General features: G+C 41.3%; 3 protein-coding genes across 3 annotated transcripts; 1 reads left to right on the forward strand and 2 right to left on the reverse strand.

The window, feature by feature from the left end:
* Positions 1-2,544: 2,544 nt before the first annotated feature.
* On the reverse strand, positions 2,545-2,931 carry LOC122766678 (histone H2B). The gene has a single exon (XM_044021741.1). It carries the CDS (start codon positions 2,920-2,922, stop codon positions 2,548-2,550), a length of 375 nt encoding a protein of 124 aa, XP_043877676.1. The 5' UTR covers positions 2,923-2,931; the 3' UTR covers positions 2,545-2,547.
* Positions 2,932-4,260: 1,329 nt separating this feature from the next.
* Positions 4,261-4,724, reverse strand: LOC122766607 (histone H2A-like). Its single transcript, XM_044021600.1, has one exon. The coding sequence runs from the start codon at positions 4,711-4,713 to the stop codon at positions 4,327-4,329; it is 387 nt and encodes a 128-aa protein (XP_043877535.1). The 5' UTR covers positions 4,714-4,724; the 3' UTR covers positions 4,261-4,326.
* A 285-nt stretch (positions 4,725-5,009) lies between these two features.
* LOC122766561 (histone H3-like) lies at positions 5,010-15,556 on the forward strand. The gene is made up of 2 exons (XM_044021528.1): positions 5,010-5,338; positions 15,220-15,556. Exons 1-2 carry the CDS (start codon positions 5,010-5,012, stop codon positions 15,554-15,556), a joined length of 666 nt encoding a protein of 221 aa, XP_043877463.1.
* The last annotated feature ends 403 nt before the right edge of the window (positions 15,557-15,959 follow it).

Genomic DNA, 15,959 nt, shown 5'->3' on the forward strand with positions numbered 1-15,959 from the left:
AACGCAGCATGAGAACCGTGAAGACTCAACGCAGCAGCGGCTCCTGTGTGCAGCGTGGACACCGGGACACTTGTGTTTTCTCTTCACTCACAAAAGAGTTTAAATGAGTGTGTGAGAGGAGCTGGAGGCTCACAGTGAACGGAGTCCATAGCGGACTGGTCTCTCTTCATATTGAAGTCATGAAGAGCTCTGATGTTCTCTGTGTTTTCTTTGTGGAGCAAACGAACCTCAGCTGTTCACCGCGGTGAGCAGCGCTGCTCGGCGGCTTTTCACACTCGTTTCTCTCCTAAAAGCAGGTGAAAAACACCAGAGCTTCACCAGAACCTGTTTCTCTGCTGCTGCACACGTTTGTTCTCAGAGTCCGAGTCAAAACAAGCAGCTGCTGATGATCACTGTGTAATAAAGTGCACTTATTGTGCAGCAGCAAACACACACTGCTGATGGCCGAGGCTCATGCTCAAGTTCTCACACACACACTTGTGTCACAGCTGTGAACTGAAATGACAACAAACCTCAGGCAGTGATGACTCTCTCAATACTTTTATAGTTTGATGTAAATAATTTACTACATATTTATTATTATTATTTCACAAAATAATATTATGATGCCTCATCTTCTACAGTTTGTTCCAGCTGTGATTTGTCTGGATCATGTTCTTGGAACATTGTTATGATTCTCTCTGCAGGTGTAGTGAACACAATAACTTTCTATACCTCATAATAAATGAGTAGTATTTGTGTTGCTTGTATCTTAAATAGCAGCAAAACTAACTTGATCTGCATGTTTGACTTTGTTGATGTTTATTAATCATGATGTAGAAAACATTAAATTATTACTCAATGGTTAATAACTACCGTAGCTGCAACTTATATTCCTTCAGTTATGAAAGTTGATCAAAGTGATTACTGATGTCACTCATCAGTCCAAGACATTAAATACAAGACTCTGGTCTTGCGGTGTTTGCTTCAGAGATTTGGAGTAAAGAGTTGAAGAGTTCCTCCAAGATTCATCTATTTTCAGCTCTAGTGTGGTATTTCTATTGTAATCAGTGAGTGATTAAAGTCAGATAATTCGGCCAATCCCTCATTCAGATGAGGAAAAACAAACAAGTGTTTGGTGCACATTCATTTCACAAATATTGTCCTTCCATTCTAAATGCAACGTAAGAGCATTTTCATGAGTATATGATATCTACACTGTCTGCTCAAAGGAGTTTGTCAGTGGTTCATGTAGAGAATAGATTCTGGTGCTTTAGTCTCCATTTCTCCTTCAGTAACTCTCTGACCCAGCCTTTGTTCAAACATTAGCAGCAAATGAACAAATCATTATACATTTCTTAATATATGCAACTTGCGAAATGACATTACTTTTACATGTACCTCATACTTTAAATATGAAGTGATTCAAATCATGTACCATTTACTTTGGGATGATGATTGCAACATATAAGACATCAAGTCTGCAGTACTTGGATCATATAATTATCAATAAATAAATATTTACCTGGTTAGGTTACATATCAATACTTTTATAAATACACTGTAGTTTTACTTTTAAATTAATCATGTCTTCAAGTCTTTATTTGTTTTATTTTCAAACACAATCACTTCCTGTACCTTGTAATATGTGTATAGTTCATGTGTTGATTGTGTCTTTGTCTCTCTTTAGTTCTTACAAACTCACTTAAATCATGTTCTGAATGAAGGGCAAAATAAAGTGTGAAAATATAAATACATATATATGTAAGTGTGTAAGATTTGCAGATATAACTTTGTTGATTGTCATCAATAGTGAAGTAAACATTAAATGTCTCTGGTAATAAATGATTAATAACTGTCTTGACCGTAACTTATGTTTCTTCAGTTAGGTCAGTTTACTCAAAAATATTGTTGTTTCAAATTCTGTTTTTGAAAAAAAGAAACATTAAAAAACAAATCCTGTATTTTGGACTGTGACAAAATAAATGATTTAAACTAATTCCTCCAGGATTAATCTATTTCTGGCTCTAGTGGCTTTATATCTTAACCAGTGTGATAAGATAATTCAGACAATCCCTCGTTCAGAGAAAGAAAGTCTTCAAGTTTTCAGTTACTACAAAATATTGTCCTTCCATTACAAATGAAAAAAACAAATGGCAACTTTTCCTAAACATCTTCATGTGGTACTGAACAACATTTAATGACTTATCATTTATTATGATTTGCGTGAGTAGAAAACCGTTTTCCTGTTTTCTGGAGCGCGCTCTTCTCCCCCCCCAGTCGGTCTCCTGAGTTTGGTTCATTCACAAACTGGCGGTAAATGATTCTGTGCGATGTGCACACATGCGGGTAAATGACGTCAGGAAGAAGCAAGTTCTAATGCTGCAAACCTGTACACAGTTTTATTTATCTTACAGTAAACAAAGAAAGGACGAGAAGGGTAAAACAGACAAGCCTCACAGATGTTATTCACACTGTATAAAGATCATATGAACTCTGTTAGATAAAGTGTGTGGCTCTTAAAAGAGCCGTTGGGTTGATGAGGTGGTTCCAGTCTAAGCAGTGTGTTTACTTGGAGCTGGTGTACTTGGTGACGGCCTTGGTTCCCTCGGACACGGCGTGCTTGGCCAGCTCACCGGGCAGCAGGAGACGCACGGCGGTCTGAATCTCCCTGGAGGTGATGGTGGAGCGCTTGTTGTAGTGAGCCAGGCGAGACGCCTCACCGGCGATGCGCTCGAAGATGTCGTTGACGAAGGAGTTCATGATGCCCATGGCCTTGGACGAGATGCCAGTGTCGGGGTGGACCTGCTTGAGCACCTTGTACACGTAGATGGCGTAGCTCTCCTTCCTGCTCTTTCTCCTCTTCTTGCCTCCTTTGCCGGCGGTCTTAGTCACGGCTTTCTTGGAGCCCTTCTTGGGCGCGGACTTGGCGGGTTCAGGCATCCTGACAGTTCACACAGATCAATAAGTGGCACCAGACGGAGGAGACTCTACTTATAAAGGCTCCATGCAAACACCACTGTGTGCTCCCCCTCCTGTGATTGGTTGATTCTCTCACCGAGGTTGGATGAGGAGGAGATAGTGTTGTCTTTGTTTGAAACACACTGGAGACATTTTAGAAACAAATACATGATACATTTTATTAAAGAAACAAATCGCTACTGTCCTTCAGTTCTTCCTCTTTCTGGTCTTCATTCTGTACAGCACTTTGGTCAATCCCGGTTGTTTTGAGTTGAGATGTTGATGTTAGATAAATTATGAATGAGATAAATACATCAATCATATATTTATTGTCCACACAAGCTTTAAAAACACAGTAATGACATGTTAATACATTAATTAAATGTTTGTCTCTGATTTCTCCGGAAGTGCATTGCATTCATTTAAAAAAGGAAAAATCTTTTTTTCTGAGTAATTCTTGTTTTTTTTTTTTTTATGACTAATGTTTTTTTCCTGTTTTTTACATATGTATTTATATTATCACAATGTGTTTGCCTTTTATTCAGAACATGATTTAAAAGAGTTTGTAAGAACTAATGAGAGACAAAGACACGATCAGCACATATGCTACATCATAACAATGTTCCAAGAACAAACTAGAAGATGAGGCGTCATAATATTATTTTGTGAAATAATAATAAATATGTAGTAAATTATTTATATCAAACTATAAAACTATTTGGAGAGTCATCACTGCCTGAGGTTTGTTGTCATTTCAGTTCACAGCTGTGACACAAGTGTGTGTGTGTGTGTGTGTGTGTGTGTGTGTGTGTGTGTGTGTGTGTGTGTGTGTGTGTGTGTGTGTGTGTGTGTGTGTGTGTGTGTGTGTGTGTGTGTGTGTGTGTGTGTGTGTGTGTGTGTGTGTGTGAACTTGAGCATGAGCCTCGGCCATCAGCAGTGTGTGTTTGCTGCTGCACAATAAGTGCACTTTATTACACAGTGATCATCAGCAGCTGCTGAGGAGCTGCAAAACAGGTTTTGGTGAAGCTCTGGTGTTTTTCTCCTGCTTTTAGGAGAGAAACGAGTGTGAAAAGCCGCCAAGCAGCTCTTCTATATGAAGAGCTTATTTTAAAACTAGTCATTCTTGTCAATTGTGCTGCATGTAAATTAAGACAAGTGTATAAATATGAAGAGAACAACATACAGACAATTTGAACTACAAAATGTCCCAATTACATACATTATTTGGCTGTTATTCCTCATGTGTATTCTGGACAGGATATTAAGATGAAGTAGTTACAATGTTCAGTACAAAGTACTTATCCAAAGAGGATGAGCAGTTTCTCAGAGTGAGTGTGTGGCTCTTAAAAGAGCCTTTTGTTTGTTTGCTTGCGGAGTTGTTGTGGTTTACTTGGACTTAGCGGCCTTCTCGGTCTTCTTGGGCAGAAGAACAGCCTGGATGTTGGGCAGCACGCCGCCCTGAGCGATGGTCACTCCGCCCAGGAGTTTGTTGAGCTCCTCGTCGTTGCGGACGGCCAGCTGCAGGTGGCGGGGGATGATACGGGTCTTCTTGTTGTCGCGGGCGGCGTTTCCAGCCAGCTCCAGGATCTCAGCGGTCAGATACTCGAGCACAGCGGCCAGGTAGACGGGGGCGCCGGCACCCACACGATGGGCGTAGTTGCCTTTGCGCAGCAGCCTGTGAACACGACCGACTGGGAACTGGAGTCCAGCGCGAGAGGAGCGGGTCTTTGCCTTAGCGCGGGCTTTTCCGCCGGTTTTGCCTCTTCCTGACATGGTTAATTTTTACTAGATTTTTCTGACAAACTCAGAGAAACTGTGACTCAGATAGCTCAAACCCTCGTTTATATGTCCACGAAAGCGCGGGAGACTCCTGCCAGACCAACCAGAGCAGAGCAGCAGAGGGGGGATCACCCAGCGGCGGCCTCGCACTGGAAGAGCCGCTCACCACCAATCAGGAGCCGGAGGACTGAAGCAGCGTCACCGTGTCACAGCTGCTCCCACAGTTTAAGAGCAGAGAGTCGCTCGTGTCTGCTTCACTTTTTCTCCTGTTGAAAGCAACAAGCAGAAACATGGCAAGAACCAAGCAAACCGCCCGTAAATCTACCGGAGGTAAAGCTCCCAGGAAGCAGCTGGCCACCAAGGCTGCGCGTAAGAGCGCGCCTGCCACCGGCGGCGTGAAGAAGCCTCACCGTTACAGGCCCGGTACCGTGGCTCTCCGAGAGATCCGTCGCTACCAGAAATCCACGGAGCTGCTGATCCGCAAGCTGCCCTTCCAGCGCCTGGTGAGAGAGATCGCTCAGGACTTCAAGACCGACCTGCGCTTCCAGAGCTCCGCGGTCATGGCTCTGCAGGAGTCCAGCGAGGCTTACCTGGTCGGCCTGTTCGAGGACACCAACCTGTGCGCCATCCACGCCAAGAGAGTCACCATCATGCCCAAGGACATCCAGCTGGCCCGCCGCATCCGTGGAGAGAGAGCTTAAACTCTGTGCTGCTTCACTAACCTCCACCACAACGGCTCTTTTAAGAGCCACCTCACTCTCAACTCTAGACAACATATCTCTGCTGCGACTTAACAATCAATAGTTGTCTATTATGAATAAACAAATATGATTTATTACAGTATCACTAAAATCAAAGCTGTCATCATAAATGTGGTAAACACTGACAGAACTATACTGTTCAAACTGTTACAGTAGAGAAAAGTGTCCTTAACTTCATTTATAAAGTAGTCTCATCCTTATTTACTGACTGCCAACTGCTGATTAACGAAAGTGTTATTGTTTTACATATATATTATATATACTATAAGAACCCACACCAATGTCTCCTTTTATAGCACCCTCCTGAACATGTCTTGTCACATCATTTCATATAATAGGAGGTGATGCTATAGTAATAGCAGCTCATTTCTAATGTAATGACTTGGTAAGTACAATAGTTATAAGATGGTCATGTTATTTTCATAATAATAATTTTGATGTGTTGTAGGTTGATCAGTTATCAATTATGTGAAATGTAGGGAAGCAACTTTAACCATGAATCATCAACTAGTTTGATTTGAGTTTCATCATCATTTCTCACTATAGTAAACCAGTCCAGCAGCTGGAAACACTTTAACTTCAATATAGTTTAGAAGTGACTATTTGAATCTAGCTGCAAACAAATCTTAATGTGCTTTGACAGCATTTCAGTGACTGTGTTTATATTTACACATGGAAATATAGTATAATAATAGTGCTGAGCAAAATGTTTTCATGTAAAAAAAAAAAGCTCAAAGAAGTGAGTCAGTTTGAACATCGACACTTAAGTTTGACTTAATAATTATAGTTCCATAAGTAAACTATGTTTCATCAGTTTGATCCATATTCTCATCGTCAGTTTCTGTCTCATGCATTTGTCCCGGTCAGGTTACAGCTGAATAAATATCAAATCAAATTCAATTAAATTCAATTAAATTCAATTCAATTCAATTTTATTTGTATAGCGCCAAATCATAACATACATTATCTCAAGGCACTGTACATAGACAACATCAAAGAGAGCAGAGAACCCCAACAGTTCACACAATGAGCAAGCACTAGGCATCAGTGGAGAGAAAAAAACTCCCTCTTAACAGGAAGAAATCTCTGACAGAACCAGGCTCAGAGATGTGCGGTCATCTGCCTCGACCGGTTGGGGTGAAAGGAAAAATGGGGGACAGTGGAGAGGTGGGGGACAGAAAATGGGGGGAGAGAAAGGACAAGAGGGAGATGAGGGAGAGACAGAAGAGAGAGAGGGAGACCAGCAGCAGATACACAACAACTGTATCAGGTTACAAGTTTATACAGTTACTGATATCGACTTTTTAATTACAAAATAATAATAATGGTGACGATGAGCGTAGCCTCGGAAACTGGATCTTGATCCTGCAACCTGCATGATGAGAATACAGAGAGAGAGAGAGGGAAGGAAGGAAAGACACAAACTAGGGAGAGAAAGAGACAAGGTTAATGACATATAAAAAGTCATAATCAAATGCTGAGTGTGAGAGAGTGAATGTGCGTGTACCACAGCAAAATCCCCCAGCAGTTTAGTTCTATAGCAGCATAACTAAGAGATGGTTTAGGTTTCCCTGAACCAGCTCTAACTATAAGCTTTATCAAAAAGGAAAGTTTTAAGTTTAACTTTAAATACAGAGAGAGTGTCTGCCTCCCAAACTATAATTGGGACCTGGTTCCACAGGAGGAGGAGCCTGGTAGCTAAAGGCTCTGCCTCCCATTCTACTCTTACAGACTCTGGGAACCACAAGTAAACCTGTATTTTGTGACCTAAGTGGGCTATTAGGATGATAGGGTAAGACTAGGTCTTTCAGGTATGAAGGGGCCTGACCATTAAGTGCTTTGTACGTGAGGAGGAGGATTTTAAATTTAATTCTAAACTGTATGGGGAGTCAGTGTAGAGAAGCTAACACTGGAGTTATATGGTCTCTCTTTCTAGTTCCTGTCAGAACTCGTGCTGCAGCATTTTGAATTAACTGAAGGATTCAAACAGACTTGTTAGAACATCCTGCTAATAAGGAGTTACAGTAATCTAATCTAGATGTAACAAAAGCATGAACTAGTTTTTCAGCATCCTGTAAAGACAGAATGTTTCTAATTTTCATAATGTTCCGCAGGTGGAAGAAGGCTGTTCTGGAAATTAGTTTTATGCGTGAATCAAAAGACATTTCCTGGTCAAAAGTAACTCCAAGGTTCCTCACAGTGGAACTGGAAGCCAGGGTGATGTCATCTAAAGTGACAATGTGATCAGAAAGTTTTTCTCTGAGGTGTTTAGGGCAGAGTATAATGACCTCAGTTTTTTCTGAGTTTAAAAGTAGAAAGTTACAGGTCATCCAGGACTTAATGTCTCTGAGACATTCCTGGAGTTAAACAACCTGATTTATTTCATCCGGCCTCATCGATAGATATAGCTGTGTGTCATCTGCATAACAATGAAAATGTATGTTATGCTTTCTAATAATGTTCCCTAGAGTAAGCATATATAAGGTAAAAAGTATAGGCCCAAGCACTGAGCCTTGTGGAACTCCACAATTAACTTCTGTTTGTAGTGAGGCTTTATCATTAACGTGAACAAACTGGAATCTATCAGATAAGTATGATTTAAACCAGCAGAGGGCAGCACCTGTGATACCAAGAGTCTGCTCCAATCTCTGCAGTAGAATATCATGATCAATGGTGTCAAATGCAGCACTAAGATCTAACAGGACAAGTAAAGAAACTAGACCATTATCTGACGCCAAGAGAAGATCATTACTAACTTTAACTAGTGCTGTTTCTGTGCTATGGTTTAATCTAAAACCTGACTGAAAATCTTCAAACAGGACATTAATGCGCAAATATTCACATAATTGATTGGCAACTGCCTTTTCTATCGGTCGGTAATTATTAGCTAAAATATCTGGGTCAAGGGTCGCTTTTTTTAGAAGGGGTTTAATAACTGCTACTTTAAACGTTTGGGGCACATATCCAGTTAATAAGGATAGATTAATTTGAGTTAATATAGAGTTGTTAATTAAAGGAAACACATATTTAAACAGTTTGGTGGGGATAGGATCTAACTGACAGGTTGATGGCTTAGATGATGAAACTAATGATGTTAACTCAGGGAGATCTATAGGGGAGAAACTGTCTAACTGTGCACCTGGTGCTTCTAAAGCTCTTGTGCTAGAAGATGAGTCAGTCCCAATATGAGGGAAGAAATGATCAATTTTTTTTCTAATTGATGTTATTTTATTCACAAAAAAGTTCATAAAGTCATCACTGCTCAGTGTTAAAGGAATAGATGGTTCAGTGGAGCTGTGGCTATGTGTCAGCCTGGCTACAGTGCTGAAAAGAAATCTATGATTATTCTTATTTTCTTCAATTAGAGAAGAATAATAGGCAACTCTAGCTTGTGTAGGGCTTTTTTGTAAGCTACAAAACCATCTTTCCAGGCTATATGAAGTTCCTCTAGGTTACTGGAACGCCATTTTCTTTCTAATCTACGTAACGTCTGTTTAAGAGCACGAGTATTGGAGTTAAACCATGGTGCTCGTCTCATCTGATTCACCACTTTCTTTTTCAGAGGGGCAACACAGTCTAATGTAGTACGCAGTGAGGCCGCTGTACTATCAACAAGGTTATCTATGAGGGCGGGAGTAAAATCACAAAAGGTACCTTCAGATGTAATGACATATGGCACCAAGTTAAATAAAGGTTGCACTGTCTCTTTGAATGTATTAATATTATTATCAGACAGGCACCGGCTGTAGCTGTATTTCTTATTTATGTTATTGTAGTTCATTATTGAACAATTAAATGTGAGTAAATAATGGTCAGTAAGGAGAGGGTTTTGAGGAACTATGTTTAAATTATCAATATCAATACCATAAGTTAAAACAAGGTCGAGGGTGTGATTAAGGCAATGAGTTGGTTCATTAACGTGTTGAATAAAACCTATTGATTCCAACAGCGAGTTAAATGCGCAGCTAAGACTATCACGGTCAACATCTACATGGATGTTGAAATCCCCTACAATTATGATTTGATCTGTTTTAAGCACCAACTCAGATAAGAACTCAGAGAACTCTGATAGGAACTCTGAATAAGGTGCAGGTGGACGATAAACTGTGACTATTATAATTGGTTTCTGTGATTTACAACTAGGATGAGATAGATTAAGAATAAGGCTTTCGAACGATGAATATCCTAGTTTGGGTTTGGGATTGATTAATAATCTAGTATTAAAAATGGCTGCTACTCCTCCTCCTCGGCCTGAGCTTCTAGGAATATGGGTATTAGCATGAGTGGGTGGAGTTGATTCATTTAGACTGACGTAATCGTCTTCATGTAACCAAGTTTCAGTTACACAGAATAAATCAATACAATTGTCAGAGATAAGATCATTTATTAAAACAGATTTTGAGGAGAGAGACCTTGTATTTAATAGTCCACATTTGAAAGTGGTATTATTTGACTCTATTTTATTGTTGGTATTAATCTTTATTAAGTTAGAATGTCTAACTCCTCTTCTATTTGTTATTGGTTTATTTACTTTATTTACTTTAGTTTTTACTTTAGTAGGTCGAGGGACAGACACAGTCTCTATGGGGTTTTTAATAGGTGACTGCTCGAAAAGAAGCACAGAGAAGCATGAAAGACTGCAACTCTGTGTCCTGGTCTCAACTCTGGATTGTCATGGGTTTCTAATAAAATGCCCTAAGCTGCTAGATAAGAGAGCTGCTCCATCCAAAGTGGGATGGACGCCGTCTCTCCTCATGAGACAAGGTTTCCCCCAGAAGTTTTGCCAGTTATCTAAAAACCCAATGTTGTTTTCTGGACACCACCTCGACAGCCAGCGATTGAATGACGACATACGGCTATACATGTCATCACTGGTTACATTGGGCAAAGGACCAGAGAAGATTACGCTGTCAGACATAGATTGTGCATACCTACACACAGATTTAACATTAACTATAGTGACCTCCGATTGGCGTAATCGGGTGTCATTACTGCCGACGTGAATAATAACTTTACTGAATTTACGATTATCTGTAGCCAGCAGTTTCAGATAAGACTCTATGTCGCCCGCTCTGGCCCTGGGAAAACACCTGACTGTGGTCGCTGGCGTCGCTATTTTCACGTTCCTCAGGATGGAGTCACCAATTACCAGAGTTGGTTTCTCAGTCTGTGTGGTGCTGAGAGGGGAAAACTTGTTTGAGGTGTGAACAGGTTGGTGGTGGACAGGACTCTTAGGCTTAACACTACGCCTCTTACTGCGGACAGTCACCCAGCTGCCCTGTTTGTCTCCCGGCTGCACGGGAGCTGCTGGGGAAGCTAATGCTATGTGGTCCGCACTGACTAGAGGGGACTGGCTAACTGATTTAGCTTCTATGGTGCGGAGCCGAGTTTCTACTTCACTAAGCCTTGCCTCCACCCTAGCCAGCAAGCTACATTTTTTACAAGTACTTTTATCACTAAAGGAGGCAGAGGAGTAACTAAACATGTGGCACACAACACAGGACAGAGCAGGAGAAGGAGAGGGAGAGAGAGAAGCCATCGCTGCTAAGCTAACTTTACGCTAGAAGTTAGCTAGAAAGAAACACCGTATGTGATCTACGTAAACGATAGAGTTTACGCAAAAGTAGCGGGTGAAAGTATTAGTCTTAGTACTAGTATTAGTAATAAAACGAGTGTTTATTCAGTGAAACTATAGTTCCAGTAGATATAAAACTGCAGAGAGCGCAGGAGACACACAGCGGAACACCAGTGGAAGCACAGGAAGTGACACAATACGTTACCGCCCCTCGGACATTGGCTCTCAATAGGGTTCTACTAGTGATGTGCAGTCCAGTCCAAATGTAACATATGGACTGGACTGCAGCATTTATCATCATTAATGAAGTCTGTTAAATGATGAAAGTGTGGATTACACTGTAAAAAAATGTAATGGTGTTCTTTTATTGACTTCTCTCTTCACTCCTGTTTTTGAACATAAATGTCATGGTCATTGGCATGCGTTAATGTTTCTGCTCAATTGGATTAAAATAGAGGGTGTGCTCTTTGTTTATCCGTTGCCATGGTGAATTGTAGTGTCAAAGATCCATTGGTGATGGCTTTTTCATTCCCGACACACACGCTTAACTCAGAGTGAACATACTCTGAGTTGATTGAACTAATGCTGATCAGCTGTTCTGAAACCCAAAACTCAGTTTGACAGCTCAGAGTTGGTCAACCTAGAGTTCAGGTTTTAACTCCGAGTTTGTTGAACCTGCTTTCTGAAACGGGCCCCAGGTCAGACATTTTCATTTCGGGGGCTGTCCACATGAAAACCAGTCTAATCTCCTCATTTTCCCTAAGGACATCTCCTCCCTGAACAGTCTTCTGTCACCATGGCCCGAAGGAGCATTCAACGGAGCACATTTCACCTGCAGACTAGCACGTAAACAAGGCACTGAAACCCCATCTGACCCCCCTGTAAAACTACTGGTCATTAAAGGCATCAACATCAATATCACTGAAACACAAGTTAAAGAAGAACTGGAAAATCAAGGCATCCACATCACCAGACTACATAGAATTATAAGCAGAAATAAAGCCGGCCTTCTCCACGAAGGATTTTAAGTGGACCTCTTCCAGTACAGAGTGGAGAAGGCGCGGCCTCCATCCACCATTAAACAATGCTTCAAATGTCAGCAGTTCAATCACATATCCATCAACTGCAACAACCCTGTTGTCTGCTTGAGATGCGGAGAAAATCACCATCACAAAACCTGTACGACTCAACTTGCCAATAAGCCACCACCCCTTGGAAAACCCACCAACTGCCCGAGCCTGCACTCTAGAGACAGCACCCATCTTGCCCTTCTCCGAGATGACCTAAAAAACTGGCCATGGACGACACAAAAATAGAAGAAGTCATCAAAAGCATCAGAAAACACACACACCACAGTTTATAAACAAAACCCTCTCACCAAGAACTCTACACCGGTCTTTTTTCCCCATAATTCTCACCATGACACTCTGCACCTTTTTACATATAAACATCAGAGGAATAAGGGGAAATAAAGAAGAACCTATCCAACTGCTAAATGACAAGAACATCTCTGTAACGAAACACTTTTATCAACCAAATCACAGATCAAAATTCCTAGATACTCCTAGAGCGACATACAGGACATGGAGGAGGAGTAGTCATCTTAATCAGAAATAACATTGAATACAGTGAAATATATTTTGGTCTCACATCAGAAGAACTCAACGGAAACGAATATGTTGCAATAAAAATTAAAACTCATTTAAATCACTCCATCAGAGTCATCAGTATCTATTGTCCCCCCGGAATAAAACCCTCTGCAAACCTGTTCCAAGTCGTATCCACCCCCAGCCACACCCTCATCATGGGAGATTTCAATGCCAAACATGTTGACTTCTACTGCAATAAAATAAACTCAAGTGGCTCGACCACGAACAGATTCTCACTGACACCAACTTAACAATCGTCAACACAAATGAACACACTTACATATCTCCACTAACTGGCAACACAGACATCCTGGACTTCATTATATGCTCCCCCGACCTGGCTTCTAAACTCCATAAGTTCTCCACCACCAACCACCTCTCCAGCAACCACTTACCTGTTCTCACTACATTCTTTTTCCTGCCACAAGTCACCGACAAGAAGAAATACAACTACAAAACAGCAGAATGGGAAAAATATAGATCAAACATTGAAGACAAACTGAAGAACATCACTCTCATCACCACACATCAACATCTGGACCAACAAGCATCACTCCTAAGCCAAATTCTCATCCAAGCCAGAGAAGAAACCATATCCCAATATTCTGCAAAACAGACTTTACCTGCTCACCTCCTCCAACTCATCAGACACAAAAGGAAGCTGCGACGAGTTTTCATCAGGTTCAGATCACTCCACATAATAACAGAATTAAACAGACTGCAAAGCGCTCTGAAAACACAACTCACCCTCCACCGACAGAAAACATGGAATACTCGCCCAAATTACACAAACCCCTGGACATTCTGGCAAAAAACAAAAAACCTAAATGAAGACCCAGAGACCAACACACCACCACTCAAATCATCAGGCACAATAATTAATAAAAACACTGATCTAGCCAGGTGAACATACGGGACTGTGTATGTCCCAATTACTCACAAAACCAGTCATCATCCAGGAAATACAATTGTACCTAAAGAAAATGAAAAACAAAGCACCAGGAGAAGATAATGTTGACACCACTCTAATAAAACAAACACCAGCCACTTACTTTCAATACCTTGGACAGCTCTTCTCCACCTGCCTCTCCACTGGACATTCCCCTCACCAAGTGGCCTTGGTGAGTGGAAAAGACCCACACAACACCTCAAGTTATCACCCCATAAGCCTTCTCAGCCACATCAGGAAATTATTTGAAAGAATACTCACCTAACATCTCACCAGCCACATCGAATCAATGGGCCTCCTGGGAATACACCAAGTCAGTTTCAGGAAGGGGAGAGCCACCACAGACAACATGCTCCGATTATCAGAAGACATTAATATAGACTTCAACAAAAAAGAAATAACCCTGGCAATATTCTTTGTCATTGAAAAAGCATTTGATAAAGTATGGCACAACAGACTCAAATACCGACTACTGGACACCAACCTCAAACTGCCAAAACCCACCCAATCCAATTTCAAGCTTTCTGGATAACCGCCAAATCAAAGTGAAAGTTGCCTCCACCATTTCAAAACCTTTCCTCCCTCAAGCTGGAGTCCCACAGGGTGCAGTTCTGAGCCCACTTTTATTCCTCTTATACATCTCTGATATCTACTATCCCCCAGCCACCACAGCCAAAGTCTCACAGTTTGCAGATGACCTCTGTTACTGGTCCAGCTCTAAACACCCAAATCTAGCAGCCAAGAAACTCCAAACATGCATAACTGAAACTGTCAAGACACAATGCATCATCTTCACCAAGAACTCACACCTGCAGCCCAACAATATCGATCTGTCACTCAACAATCACAAAATCACTATAAGCAAAGAAGCAACATTCCTTGGTGTAACATTTCAAAACAACATGACCTGGACCAAACACATCAATAACCTGGAACAAAGAGCAAACAATAGACTCAACCACCTCAAAGCCTTCTGTGGAAAACATGGTGCATCACCACCAACAGTCATTAAAGTCTACCTTGGCATACATCAGACCATTCTTTGAATACTCCGTCCCTGCCTGGATCAATATCTCCGACAACCAGTTACAACGTCTTCAGGTCATTCAAAACAAAGCACTGAAACTGGTTCACAAGCTTCCGTCCTACATCAGCAACCATTACATCCGCACCATAACCGGCATCCAGACCGTCAGACAGAGACACCAAGTCATAGCACTGAAATACATGACAACAGCAATAAACAACCCCTCTCTCCAGAAAACTATTCAGGAAGCACACACCACTGTTGATACCCCCATGTCATTCATGCTGCAGCTGGCCAGGGACCCCCACTCACAGAACTGGACAAAGCCCCCATAACCCGATAAATGCACTTGTAGAGCACTTCTCCTAAACATCACATGCACACACACACACATATTAATGTAAATAACATGCACACACACAGGGTGTTATGTTTCTTGTGTTCTTTATTTTCTTCTCCTTATTTGTGCCTTGGTCTTCCTTTGCTAAAACCTTTGCCTCCTCCTACCTTTCCAGCCCCCTCCTGATGTCACTCTTTAGCATTATAGTCACCATATTTGTGAATTCTACAATTCACGGAAAAGGAGGAAAGGGTCTCGGTAAAGGAGGCGCCAAGCGTCACTGCAAAGTTCTCTGTGATAACATCCAGGGAATCAGCAAGCCCACCATCCACCGTCTGGCTCGCCATGGCGGAGTGAAGCGTATCTCTGGTCTGATCTACGAGGAGACTCGCAGTGTGTTGAAGGTTTTCCTGGAGAATGTGATCTGTGATGCTGTCACCTACACCGAGCACGCAAAGAGGAAGACTGTGATCGCCATGGACGTGGTTTATGCTCTGAAGAGACAGGGAAGAACTCTGTACGGCTTTGGCGGTTAAACTCACTTCACTTTGTCATCAAACAAAACAACAACGGCTCTTTTAAGAGCCAACCACTTTGTCTCTGAGAACTCACAGTCTGTTATTAACAGTGTTTATATATTGAGAATTAAATCTCTAGTATGAAGTATGTTGACCTTCACGTGTATTTTAAAATGTTCTATCAACAATATTACAGTATCCATTTTATTTTACAATAAAACTTCAATTTTCAAGCATGGTCCTAATCCTTCCATAATTCCGTCATTGATGATTGTGATTAGTTATAGAGGTGGGCTTTGATTTGATCATGTAAAGCACTTTGTGCTACATCACTCATAAAAATGACTCATTGGATGAACTCAATGCAATTGTTTGAGATTAAGTTCATTCAAGTATCCATGCAAACAGCAAGACTTATACA

Source organism: Solea senegalensis, linkage group LG1 (genome assembly GCF_019176455.1).
Source record: "Solea senegalensis isolate Sse05_10M linkage group LG1, IFAPA_SoseM_1, whole genome shotgun sequence".
Classification (NCBI taxonomy): Eukaryota; Metazoa; Chordata; class Actinopteri; order Pleuronectiformes; family Soleidae; genus Solea; species Solea senegalensis.

Bases quoted from the DNA above. Each gene is read 5' to 3' on its own strand.
- LOC122766678 (XM_044021741.1), bottom strand. From the start codon at position 2,922: ATGCCTGAACCCGCCAAGTCCGCGCCCAAGAAGGGCTCCAAGAAAGCC.
- LOC122766607 (XM_044021600.1), bottom strand. From the start codon at position 4,713: ATGTCAGGAAGAGGCAAAACCGGCGGAAAAGCCCGCGCTAAGGCAAAG.
- LOC122766561 (XM_044021528.1), top strand. From the start codon at position 5,010: ATGGCAAGAACCAAGCAAACCGCCCGTAAATCTACCGGAGGTAAAGCT. The intron at 5,339-15,219 runs GTGCGCCATCCA...GTCACTCTTTAG, and splicing joins CTGTTCGAGGACACCAACCT to CATTATAGTCACCATATTTG.